Raw genomic sequence first — 13,885 nt, 5'->3', positions numbered from 1 at the left:
CATCAATTCTTTGGCACTCAGCTTTCTTCACTGTCCAACTCTCACATCCATACATGACCACTGGCAAAACCATAGTCTTGACTAGATGGGCTTTTATTGGCAAAGTAATATCTCTGCTTTTCAATATAATATCTAGGTTGGTCATAACTTTCCTTCCAAGGAGTAAGTGTCTTTTTATTTCACGGCTGCAATCGCCATCTGCAGTGATTTGGGAGCCCCAAAAAATAATGTCTGACACTGTTTCCACTGTTTCCACTGTTTCCGCATCTACTGCCATGAAGTGGTGGGACCAGATGCCGTGATCTTCGTTTTCTGAATGTTGAGCTTTAAGCTAACTTTTTCACTCTCCTCTTTCACTTTCATCAAGAGGCTTTTTAGTTCCTCTTCACTTTCTGCCATAAGGGTGGTGTCATCTGCATATCTGATGTGATTGATATTTCTCCCAGCAATCTTCATTCCATCTTGTGCTTCTTCCAGCCCAGCAATTCTCATCATGTACTCTGCATAAAAGTTAAATAAGCAAGGTGACAATATACAGCCTTTTCTTATTTGAAACCAGTCTGTTCCATGTACATTACCACTTCTAATTTTTCAAGTTAACTTTTTCCTGGTGTGTAATTTTTGCAATCTCCACTTGAACATGTTTTCATGTTTGAAGATACTCTTTTTTTTTAGACAACATACAGCTGATTCTTTTTTAGGTGTCTACCCTGCCATTTTCAGGTTTTTAATTGATGTATTTAGGACCATTTATATTTAGAGTGATTTATTAACTATTAAGGACAGTCTGCCATTTTCTTATGTGTTTTTTGTGTGTTTCCTTCAGTTCTCAACGTTTTTCTTTTCTTGACTTCCTTGTGGACTTTTGAACATTGTAAAATAATTTGACTTGGATCTGCATTGTTTTTGAGTATATGTCTTTGCATGGCTTTCTTAGTCTCTCTAGATATTAAGATACACATATGTAGTTTATCCGGAGAAGGCAATGGCACCCCACTCCAGTACTCTTGCCTGGAAAATCCCAGGGACTGGGGAGCCTGGTGGGCTGCCGTCTTTGGGGTCACACAAAATCAGATATGATTGAAGCGACTTAGTGGCAGCAGCAGGCAGTTTATCACTCCCTACTGTTGCTGAAATTTTACCACCTCAGATGAAATGTGGAATGCTTACTTCCATTTAGATTTATTAGTTCTCTCCACATTTTTAACATAAATGTCTGTAGTACCCTCTCTATGTACATTGAGCACCATATCAGATGACAATTTTGCACAACTATAATAAAATCAACAGGGAAATCATACTCTTATTATATTTACCTTTTGTTAAAAAAAAAAAAAAAACTCCATTCTAAAATCTCAATTCTTTTTCTATTTTGCTTTCTTTTGAAAAGTTCTTAAGTATAGTTCTGCTGGAGACAAATTCTCTCAGTTTCACTTTGTTCAGGAAATTCTTTCTTTCTCCCTTTAATTCAAAAGGATAGTTTACAAGATAAAGAATTTGGAGTTGACAATTATTTTCATCCAGCTTTGGAAAAATGTTCTCACTTCTTTCTGGCTCTAGTCTCATCGATGAGATTTCCACCAAAGCTTGAATCCTTTTTTTCCAAATATGTATTGTATAATATTTATCCCAAATAAGTATTGCATATCTATCAAGTGGCTTATGAGATTCTTTTCTGTAAGTTTCAGGAATTTGAACATGATGTATCTTGTTTAACTTTTTATTTAGTATTGGCATATAGCTGATTAGCACTGTTGTGCTAACTTCAGGAAAACAGAGAAGGGACTCAGCAACACATATGCATGTGACCATTCTCATTCAAACTCCCTTCCTATCAAATTTGCCACATTACACTCCACAGAGTTCCCTGTGCTATACAGTAGGTCTTTATTTGTCATCCACTTAAAAAAATAGCAGTGTGTTCATGTCCACCCAAATTCCCTGTCTCTTCTCCCATCATTCCCCCTGGCAACCATAAATTCCTTCCCTAAGTCTGTGAGTCTGTTTCTGTTCCACAAATAAGTTTGTTTGCAAAATTTCTTTTAAGATTCCATGTATAGGGGATGTCTTACAATTTTTCTCCTTCTCTGTCTAACTTCACTCAGTATAACACTCTCTAGGTCCATCCATATTTTTGCAAAAGACATTATTTCATCCTTTTAGTGGATGAGTAATATGCCATTGTATATTTGTACCACATGTTCTTCATCCATTTCTGTGTTGATGGACATTTAGGTTGATTCCATATCATGACTATTGTAAACAGGGCTGCAATGAACATTAGGGTGTGTGTTTCCTCTTAGACCAAGTTTTTCACCAGATCCATGCCTGGGGCAAGATTGCAGGGTCATATGGTAGCTCTAGTTTTAGTTTTCAAAGGAGCATAAATACTTGTCTCCATAGTGGCTGTATCAACTAACAGTGTATGAGGGTTACCTTCTCTCCACATAGTTGCCAGCATAGCTCTTTTGACTCATGTTAAGGGATATCATGCTGTAGTTTTGATTTGAATCTCTCTAATAATTAGTGATATGAACATCTTTTCATGGGTATCTTGCCCATCTGAATGTCTTCTTTGGAGAATTAACCTAAGGAGACAGAAGATCTGTAATCTGAAAACTGTAGTACACTAATGAAAGAAATTGAAGACAAAAACAGGTATAAGGATATACAATTATCTTAGATTAGAAAAATCAATATTGTCAAGATGACTGTACTACCAAAAGCAATCTACAGATTCAATGCAATCTGTATGTAATTACCAATGGCAATTTTTCACAGAACTAGCAAAAACACACCTTAAAATTTGAATGGAGACACAAAGACCAAAAATAGACAAAAAAATCTCGAGAAAGAAAAATGGAGCTGGAGGAATGACACTCCCTGACTTTAGACTATAGTACAAAGCTCTAGACAAAATATATATATATATATATATATATATATATATATATATATATAGTACTCATTATGACATCAAGACTTATGAATCAGTGAATTGAAATGAACAGGAAAGGGCAAATTTAATTCAGATGACCGTTACATCTAATACTATGGACAAGAATTCCTTAGGAGAAATGGAATAGCCCTCAAAGCCAACAGAAGAGGCTGAAATGCAGTACTTGGGGGCATTCTTAAAAATGACAAAATTATCTCCATTCATTTCCAAGGCAAGTCACATAAAATCAAAATAATCCAAGTCTATGCCCACCCACTAATGTCAAAGTATATGAAGCTGACTGGTTCTATGAAGACTTATATTACATTCTAGATAAAATCATCAAAACCAAAAAAATCTGCTTTTCATACAGAGAACTGGAATGCAAGGTAGGAATAAAAAGATACCTGGAGTAACAGGCAAGTTTGGCCTTGGAGTACAAAATGAAGCAGGGGAAAGGCTAAAAGTGTTTTGACAAAAAGAACATGGGTCATAGGAAACACAAGAGACAATTCTACGCATGGACATCACAAGATGGTCAGTACTGAAATCAGAATTTTTATATTCTTTGCAGTCAAAGATAGAGAAGCTCTATACAGTTGGCAAAACCAAGACTGGAAGCTGTTGTGGCTCAGATCACGAGGTCCTTATTGTGAAATTCAGACTTGAATTGAAGAAAGCAGCAAAAACCATTAGGCCATTCTGGTCTTTTATGATTATATAGCAGAAAGGATAAAAATATACAAGGGATTAGATCTGAGAGAGTGCCTGAGGAACTATGGATGGAGGTTTGTAACTTTGTACAGGAGGCAGTGAACAAAACCATCCCTAAGAAGCAGAAATGCAACAATGCAAAATGGCTTTCTGAGAAGGCCTTACAAAGAGATTAAAAAAGAAGAGAAGCAAAGAGCAAAGGACAGAAAGGAAAATATACCCATCTGAATGCAGAATCCAAAGAAGAGAAAGGAGAGATAAGAAAGCCTTATTAAGTGAGCAATGCAAAAAAAAAAAAAAAAAAAAAAATAGAGGAAAGCAATACAGTGGAGAAGACTAGAGATGTCTTCAAGAAAATTAGAGAGAGCAAGGGAACATTTCATGCATTAATGGCCACAGTAAAGGGCAGAAACAGTATGCCCCTAAGAGAAGCAGAAGGTATTAAGAAGAGGTGGCAAAAATATACAGAAAAACTGTACAGAAAAGGACATAATGACCCAGATAACCACAAGTCACCTGGAGCCAGAAATCCTGGAGTGTGAAGTCAAGTGGGCATCACTACAAACAAAGCTAGTGGAGGTGATGGGATTCCAGCTGAGCTCGTTCAAATGCTAAAAGATGATGCTGTGAAAGTACTACACTTAATATGCCAGCAAAATTGGAAAACTTGGCAGTGGCTACAGGACTGGAAAAGGTGAATTTTTGTCCCAGTCTCTAGAAGGACAGGCCAAAGAATGTTCATACAACCACAACACAAATGGGCTCATTTCACCTGCTAGCAAGGTAATACTCAAAATCCTTCAAGCTAAATTTCAACACATGTGAACTGAAAATTTCGAGATGTATAAGCTAATTTTAGAAAGATGGCAAAATTAGAAATTAAATTTACAACATCCGTTGGATCATAGAAAATGCAAAGGAATTGAAGAAACACTCTGCTTCATTGACTAAAGTCTTTGACTGTGGATCACAACAAACTGTGAAAAATTCTTACAGAGATGGGAATACTTGACCACCTTTCCTGCCTCCTGAGAAATCTGTATGCAGGTCAAGAAGCAACAGTTAGAGCCGGAATGGAACAACAAACTAGTTCAAAATTGGGAAAGGAGTATGTCAAGGCTATATTGTCACCATGCTACTTTAACATCACACAAGATACCAGGCTGCAAAAAGCACAAGCTGGACTCAAGATTGTCAGGAAAAATACCAATAACCTCAGATACACAGATGACATCACACTAATGGCAGAAAGCAAAGAGGAACTAAAGAGCCTCTTGATAATGGTGAAAGAGGAGATTGAAAAAGCTAGCTTAAAACCACATTCAAAAAACGAAGATCATGGTATCGGGTTCCATCACTGTATGTTAGAAATGGGGGAAAATGGAAACAGTGACAGACTTCATTCTTTTCAGCTTCACAATAACTGTGGATGCTGACTGCAGCCATGAAATTAAAAGACTCTTTGGAAGTAAAGCTATGAAAACATCGACGGCATGGTAAGAAGCAGAGACATCACTTTACCAACAAAGGTTCATATTGTCAAAGTTATGGTTTTTCAAGCAGTAATGTATGGATGTGAATGTTTGAGCACAAAGAAGGCTGAGTACCAAAGAATTGATTTTTTGAACTGTGGTGCTGGAGAAGACTCTTGAGAGTCTCTTAGACTGCAAGGAGATCAAGTCAGTGAATCCTAAAAGAAATCAGTCCTGAATATTCATTGGAGGGACTGATGCTGAAGCTGAAGCTCCAGTATTTTGGCCACCTGATGAGAAGAGCTGACTAATTGGAAAAGAACCTGATATTGGAAAAGATTAAGCACAGGAGGAAAAGGGACATCAGGGGATGAGGTGGTTGGATGGTATGATCGACAGAATGGACATGACTTTGAGCAAACTCTGCGAGTTAATGAAGGACTGGGGAGCCGGGCTTTCTACAATCCATGGGGTTGCAAAGAGTCAGAAACAATTGAGCGACTGAACAACACAACAGGAACTGATTATGATGTATCTTGACATTAAGTTTTTTGGCTCCATCCCATTTGGAATTCACTGAGCAGTTTTAGCATGTAGTTGTTGTTTTTGGTGAGTCACTAAGTCATATGCCCTATTGGAAAAATTATCATCCATTATTTAAAAAAAATTTTTTTAGAGTGTATTTCCTATACAATGTAGTGTTAGTTTCACTGTACATCAAAATGAATCAGCTACACATATACACATATCCCCATTCTTTTGGATTTCCTTTCCATTTAGACCATCAGAAAATGATCGCACAGGGAACTCAGCCATTATTTTTTTTGATCTTTTATTCTTTATTTTCAACTTCATGTTCAACCTTCTTTGGTATCTTCCCACAGGTCCTTGAAGCTATGTCCATTTTCTTTTCAGTCTATTTTCAAGTCAAACGTATTGATCATTCTGCCATCTGCAATATATTGTCAATCCATGTGGTTTTCTAATAATCTATTTTCTAGTTCTACCAATCGGACTAGATTTTTAAAAACCATCATCCAATGATTTCAGTATCTGTGTCATCTCAGTGTTGTCTTCTGTTGATTGCTTTTTCTCTTTTGAGGTTTACCTGGTCTTTGGTCTGATAAAGGATTTTCAACTGTATTCAGACACTTGAGCTTTTATATCTTGAGACTTAGGATGTTATTGGACTCCTTCATTAATCAGGCCTCCCTTACTGTCATGTAGGGTGCAAGTCCAAGGTTCCCACCTGGCCTCCTCTGACACCAGGAGAGAGGGCAGACGTTTCTTGTTTCCTCATTCAATTCAGTTCAGTTCAGTCACTCAGTCATGTTCGACTCTTTTCAGCCCCATGAATTGCAGCACGCCAGGCCTCCCTGTCCATCAACAATTCGGGGAGTTCACTGAAACTCCTGTCCATTGAGTCCGTGATGCCATCCAGCCATCTCATTCTCTGTCGTCCCCTTCTCTTCCTGCCCCTAGTCTCTCCCAGCATCAGGGTCTTTCCCAATGAGTCAACTCTTCGCATGAAGTGGCCAAAGTATTGGAGTTTCAGCTTCAACATCAATCCTTCCAATGAACACCCAGGACTGATCTCCTTTAGGATGGACTCTTTGGACCTCGTTGCAGTCCAAGGGACTGTCAAGAGTTTACTCATTATGTGGGTGAAAATGTGAGCTGCTGACTTTGACCCTGTAGATCAAGGCATGGAAAGAATTGGTCTGAGGTTTCTGCCCTTGTGGGTCTAGACTAAATCAATCCTGTTCAGTGGCTCAGTCATGTCTGACTCGTTGCACCTCCATGGACTAAAGCACACCAGGATTTCCCATCCATCACCAACTCCCAGAGCTTAGATAACCTCACGTCCATCCAGTCAGTGATGCCATCCTACCATCTCATCCTCTGTTATCCCCTTATCCTTCCACCTTCAATCTTTCCCAGCATCAGAGTTTTCTCCAAAGAGTCAGTTCTTTTCATCTGCTGTCCAAAGTATTGGAGCTTCAGCTTCATCATCAGCCCTTACAATAAATATTCAAGACTGATTTCCTTTAGGATTGACTGGTTTGATCTCCTTGCTTTCCAAGGGACTCTCAAGAGTCTTCTCCAACACCACAGTTCAAAAGCATCAATTTTTCGGTGCTAAGCTTTCTTTATAGTCCAACCCTCGCATGCATACATGATGACTGAAAAAATCATAGCTTTCGCTAGGTGGAATTTTGTTGTATAAGTAATGTCTCTGCTTTCCAATATGCTGTCTAGGTAGGTTATAACGATTTTCTAAGGAGCAAGTGTCTTTTAATTTCATGGCTTCAGTCACCATCTGCAGTGATTTTGGAGCCTCCAAAATAGTCTCTCACAGTTTCCATTGTTTCACCATCTGTTTGCTGTGAAGTGATGGGGCCGGATGCCATGACCTTAGTTCTCTGAATGTTGATTTTTAAGCTAACTTTTCCACTCTCCTCTTTCACTTTCATTAGGAGACTCTTTACTTCTTCACTTTTTGCCATAAGGGTGGTGCCATTTGCATATTTGAGGTTGTTGATATTTCTCCTGACATTATTGATTCCAGCTTGTGGTTCATCCGGCTTGGACTTTTGCATGAGGTACTCTGCATATAAGTTAAGTAAGCAAGTGACAGTATACAGACTTGATGTGCTCCTTTCCTGATTTGGAACCAGTTTTTCTTCCATGTCTGATCCTAACTGTGGCTTCTTGACCTGCACACAGATTTCTCAAGAGGCATTTCAGGTGTTACCATCTATTTAATTTCTGCAGTTTGTTGTGATCGACACAGCAAAGGTTTTGGTGTAGTCAATAAAACAGAAGTGGATTTTTTTATGGAACTTTCTTGCTTTTTTGATGATCCAATGGATGTTGGCAATTGGATCTCTGGTTTCTCTGCCTTCACTAAATCCAGTTTGAACATCAGGAATTTCATGGGTCATGTGCTGTTGAAGCCTAGTGTGGAGAAGTTTGAGCATTACTTTACTATCATGTGAGATGAATGCAATTTTACGGTAGTTGGAATATTCTTTGGGATTGCATTTCTTTGGGATTGGAATGAAAATTGACATTTTGCAGGGCTTTGTTCCCTGATGAATTTACTGGCATATGAGTGCAGCACTTAAAGGGCATCATCTTAGGATTTGAAATAGCTCAACTGGAATACCATCACCTCCACTAGCTTTGTTCACAGTGATGCTTCCTAAGGCCTACTTGACTTTGTTATTTTAGGATGTCTGGCTGTAGGTGAGTGATCACACCTTTGTGGTTATCTGGGTCATGAAGATCTTTTTTGTATAGTGCTTCTGTGTATTCTTGCCACCTCTTAATATCTTCTACTTCTGTTAGGTCCATACCATTTTTGTCTTTTATACTGCCCATTGTTGCATGAAATGTCCTTGGTATCTCTAAATTTCTTGAACAGATCTCCAGTCTTTCCCATTCTATTATTTCCTGCTATTTCTTTGCATTGATCACTGAGGAAGGCTTTCTTATCTCTCCTTGTTATTATTTGGAACACTGCAATCAAATCTTTTTATCTTTCCTTTTCTCCTTTGCCTTTAGCATCTCTTCTTTTCTCACCTATTTTTAAGGCCTCTTGAGGCAACCATTTTGCCTTTTTTACATTTCTTTTTATTGGGGGTGATTTAGATCCCTTCCCACTGTACAAAGTCAGGAACCACTGTCCATAGTTCTTCAGGCATTCTGTCTTATCAAATCCCTTGAATCTATTTGTCTCTTCCACTCTAATTGTAAGGGATTTGATTTAGGTCATGCCTGAATGTCTAGTGGTTTTCACATCTTTCTTCAATTTAAGTATGAATTTGGCAACAAGGAGTTCATGATCTGAGCCACAGTCAGCACCCAGTCTTGTTTTTGCTGACTGTATAGAGCTTCTCCATCTTTGGCTGCAAAGAATATAATCAATCTGATTTTGGTATTGTCCATGTGTAGAGTTTTCCATGGACATTTGGTGATGTCCATGTGTAGAGATTTCACTTGTGTTATTGGAAGAGGATGTTTGCTATGACCAGTGTGTTCTCTTGGTAAAACTCTGTTACCCTTTTCCCTGCTTCATTTTGTACTCTTAACGCCAAACTTGCCTGTTAGTCCAGATATCTCGACCTCCCACTTTTGCATTCCAGTCCAATATAATGAAAAGGACATCTTTCTGCTTCTTAGTTCTAGAAGTCCTTGTACATCTTCAGAAAACCATTCCACTTCAGCTTCTTCAGCATTACTGTTCAGGGCATAGTCCTGGATTACTGTGCTTGTCAATGGTTTGGCTTGGAAAAGAACAGCAATCGTTCTGTCATTTTTGAGGTTGCATGCAAGCACTGCATTTCAGACTGTTTAGTCGACTATCGTGGCTACTCCAATTCTTCTTAGGGATTCTTGCTCACAGTAGTAGATATACTGGTCATCTGAGTCAAATTCACCCATTCAAGTCCATTTTAGTTTGCTGATTTTTAAAATGCCGATGTTCACCTTTGCCCTCTGCTGTTTGACCATTTCCAATTTGCCTTGATTCATGGACCTAACATTCCAGGTCCCTATGCAATAGTGCTCTTTACAGCATCAGGCTTTACTTCCATCACCAGTCACACCCATAATTGGATGTTGTTTTTGCTTTTTCTTCATCTCTTCATTCTTTCTGGAATTATTTCTCCACTGATCTCCTGCATATTGGGCACCTCCCACCTGAGGAGTTCATCTTTCACTGTCCTATCTTTTTGCCTTTTCATACTGTTCATGGGGTTCTAAAGGCAAGACTCCTGAAGTGGTTTGGCATTCCCTTCTCCAGTGGCCCACATTTTATCAGAATCCTCCGCCATGAGCCATCCAACTTGAAGGCCCTATACAGCATGGCTCAGAGTTTCATGGAGTTCTACAATGCTGTTGTCCATGTGATCAGATGGGTTAGCTTTCTGTGATTGTGATGTTCATTCTGTCTGCCGTCTGATGGATGAGGATAAGAGGGTTATGGAAGCTTCCTGATGAGAGAGACTGACTCAGGGTGAAACTGGGTCTTGATCTGATGGAAGGGGCCATGCTCAGTAAATCTTTAGTTCAATTTTCTGTTGATGGGTGGGGTCATAGTCACTCCCTGGTTTTTGACCTGTGGCCAAACAATGGTGGAGATAAGGAAGATATTGGTGACCTAATTCAAAAGGTCTTATGCATGCACTGCTGGACTCAATTCCCCCAAACCTGCAGCAGGTCAGTGCTAACCCATGCCTCTGCTGAAGACTCCTGGACATGGACGGGCAAGTCTGGGTCAGTCTCTTTTGGAGTCATTGCTTCTTTTTCCTGGATTCTTTTGTGCACATGGTTTTGTTTGTGCCCTCTAAGAGTCTGTTTCTGCAGTCCTGTGTAGGTTCTGGTGGCTCTGTGGTGTGGTTAATTGCACCCTCCTCCAAGAGGGCTTATGCAATACCCAGGTCTACTGCACCCAGAGCCCCTGCCCCTCTAGCAGTGCACTGCCACCCGTACTTCTACAGGAGACACTCAGACACAATTCTGGCTTAGTCTCTATGGGGTCTCTGGGTCCTGGTGCACACAAGAACTTAGTGTGCACACTTAGTGTAGTATTTCTAGACTAATTCAGTATTGTGAAAACTGTTTGTATCTTGTTAGGCTACTCTTTTCTGGGCCTTTTCTTAAAGAGATCAACTGCTTCATGAGACTTTTTTTCTTTCTGAACTTGTATTATTTTGGGTTGCTGTCTCAGTGGCCCATTCAGGGTACATAGAAGGCAAAATGAAAACCCCAAGGACTCTCTTCAGTGTAACTCTTTGAATCCCAAGGTCCCTAAGCAGATTGACTTATACCTGTTTCACAGTCTTCTGTGTTGGTTTTTATAATATGTTCAGGACCTTTATTTGGCAGAAGGAATACTTAGCAGATGCTATAAGCACAAATATTTTTACCTCATCTTGTCCAGAAATGGAAGCCAAAGTTTCCTTTCACAGACACTGCAACATGCTGTATAAAAGAGTAAAATTTTTTTTATCCTAGCTATCCATCTTCCCAGCATATACTCTGAAAGAAAACATGTTTGAACATCAGGACACTGTAAAGCAGACATATTGGTTAAAGTACTATATGTGCTTCCATGGTGGTAAAATAAGGTCTTAAAATGTGTATTTCTGATTAAGTGATTAAAATTCCTTCTGTAAATAATTTCTGTCATCAAAAATCTTAAGTTTTGATATGACATATTTGGCTGCGTTTTTATTTGTTTAAAACTGTAGGAGTTGTCTTTGAATAAATCAAACGCTATTATTTTTTAGACTCTCAAGGAAAATGTGGGCCTCCTCCAGGAATAGACAATGGAGACATTACCTCACTCCTGCAATCAGCATATCCTTCAGGAATGAGTGTTGAGTACCGGTGTCAGGCCTACTATGAACTTCGGGGAAACAAAAACGTAGTATGTCGAAATGGAGAGTGGACACAACCACCAAAATGCTTAGGTAAATGCTTTAAACTTCTCTTGGATCCTGGGATAACCCTTGTACACAGCATAATGTTTAACTGTTTTTAATAGAGTTTTTTATGGATTAAATAACAACCAGTTAATGCTTGCACACCAAGGATTAATCTCTGTATATAGAAATAAAGTTAGAAAATTTCATGTTCAAGCAACAATGGCTCCTTTATGAAAGCTCTTCATTTGATAACTGACATTATGAATCTTATCTTATAACATTTAATGATTACACTAAACAAAGTATCTCGTTCTTATATCATTAATTTTTTTAAATATGATGAAACCTACATTATACATTTTCAGTGTATTGGTTGGAAAATGTTTGAGGAAGATTTTTGCCAAAGTTCTTGAAACCCTGAAATTCTGTTGAAAGTATTTGCATATTACTCACAGTTTATGTTTATTTTCTTTAATTTTAGAGGCATGTTTAATTTCAGAAGAAACAATGAGAAAACATCACATACAGTTAAGATGGAAATACGAGAAAAAACTTTACTCTAAAACAGAGGATACCATTGAATTTATGTGTCAATATGGTTATCGTCAACTGACACCAAAACATACATTTCGAACAACTTGTCGGGAAGGAAATGTGGTATATCCTCGATGTGGATAAAACATTGACTACATGCAGTTGTAAAACTGAAGTATGTACATGTATTCAGATTTTTTCCCTATTAATTCAATTCTGTTTATTTTCTCAAGTATTTTTTAACTCATCTTGAATCATAAATCAGATTTGTGTTAAATATTATGGGGACAATGTAATTGAGAGATGGGTCCAATGAATCACTTCTTAAAAGTACCTCATTAAACTTGGCAAATCAAAATGTATGTGTCCTGTTCATGAAACATTTATAGCAAGAAATTAGATTCAATCACTTCCATGCCTCCTTCCATCCATCAGTTTCCTAACTTTCTTAAAGCTTTCTCCATTACTTCTGAGGGTTTCTGAAACTCTGTTTTAGAAGACATGGGGAAAAAGTGTGGAAAGAAATGGAAAACATTCAAAATAGATGAGCAAAAGTAAGATAAACTACTTATATTTAATTCCTGACATAAGTATGACATAGTTTGCTTTTATATGTTTGATGTTATACTTATGTCAGGAATTAAATATAAGTAGTTTTTCTTACTTTTGCTCATCTATCAATAGATGAATAAACCATAAATGATGAGATACATAATATTTCAGTACAGTTCAGTCACACAATCATGTCCGAGTCTTTGCGACCCCATGCACTGCAGCACTCCCAGGCCTCCCTGTCCATAAGCAACTCCCGGAGCTTACTCAAACCCATGTCCATTGAGTCAGTGATGCCATCCAACCATCTCATCCTCTGTCGTCCCCTTCTCCTCCTTCCAATCTTTCCCTGCGTCAGGGTCTTTTCAAAGGAGTCAGCTCTTCACATCAGGTGGCCAGTATATTGGAGTTCCAGCTTCAGTATCAGTCCTCCCAATGAACATTCAGGACTGATTTTCTTTAGGCTGGACTGGTTGGATCTCATAATATTTTACAAGATGCTTATCAAAGTACACATAATTCAAATAAAGAACAATGAGAATCACATTGCATAACTACTATAACACGGAATATAAGTGATTAAAAAATTCAACATTAAATATACACACACACGTAAGACACTCTGTTTTAAACAGTGAATAAATTTTTATAGAAAAATATTGGCAAGAAATGTAAGAAACTATCTAGTATAGCTAGAGTTGAATTCACAGATAATAGGTGTAAAAGGTGTTTCACTTCTTTTTACTTACATGTATTCTTGAATTTTTCTGTCTTTAGTGTATATCAACTTTGAACCTCAAAATATTTTCTAAAAGAAATATGCAAAGTGACACAAGAGGAGCTTTAGAGATCAATTTGGTAATAAACTCCAGGTCTAGTAACGTTTTCCTCATTTTGCTGGTACAGAGCATTTTAGAAACATTCACCACCAGTCTGAAAGATGATGTTTATGTTCATACATTTTAAACAGCATATTAAGGTTAAATCAGTTAACTATAAACATTTTAAATTTCTAAATATCATAAAAATGTTATTATTAAAATAGATTTAAATAATCAAGCTACAATATTTAAGGTGATATCTTATTACTTTGTACTGCATCAAGTCAAGTGACCTTCTTAGTCTAAGAAGCATGGCCATCACCATTGGTGCTAATTGATGTAAATCTGAATTGCTGGTAACAGCTGTTTTTCTCACTCTTAAATGAAATTGTTACAGTTGATAAGTTATCTTTGCTGTAA

General features: G+C 37.9%; 1 protein-coding gene across 1 annotated transcript in view; it reads left to right on the top strand.

The window, feature by feature from the left end:
• Positions 1-13,569, top strand: part of LOC129654239 (complement factor H-like) — a 143,035-nt gene extending 129,466 nt beyond the window's left edge. Inside the window, 3 exon segments of the mRNA XM_055583756.1 lie at positions 11,421-11,603; positions 12,040-12,267; positions 13,422-13,569. Of these exon segments, the coding sequence (XP_055439731.1) occupies positions 11,421-11,603; positions 12,040-12,236 (380 nt within the window). The 3' untranslated portion in view covers positions 12,237-12,267; positions 13,422-13,569.
• The last annotated feature ends 316 nt before the right edge of the window (positions 13,570-13,885 follow it).

The sequence above is a fragment of the Bubalus kerabau genome, chromosome 5, assembly GCF_029407905.1.
Source record: "Bubalus kerabau isolate K-KA32 ecotype Philippines breed swamp buffalo chromosome 5, PCC_UOA_SB_1v2, whole genome shotgun sequence".
In the NCBI taxonomy this organism is placed as follows: domain Eukaryota; kingdom Metazoa; phylum Chordata; class Mammalia; order Artiodactyla; family Bovidae; genus Bubalus; species Bubalus kerabau.
Note: the sequence above shows the minus strand (reverse complement) of the source record. Positions and strands in the feature narration are given on the sequence as shown.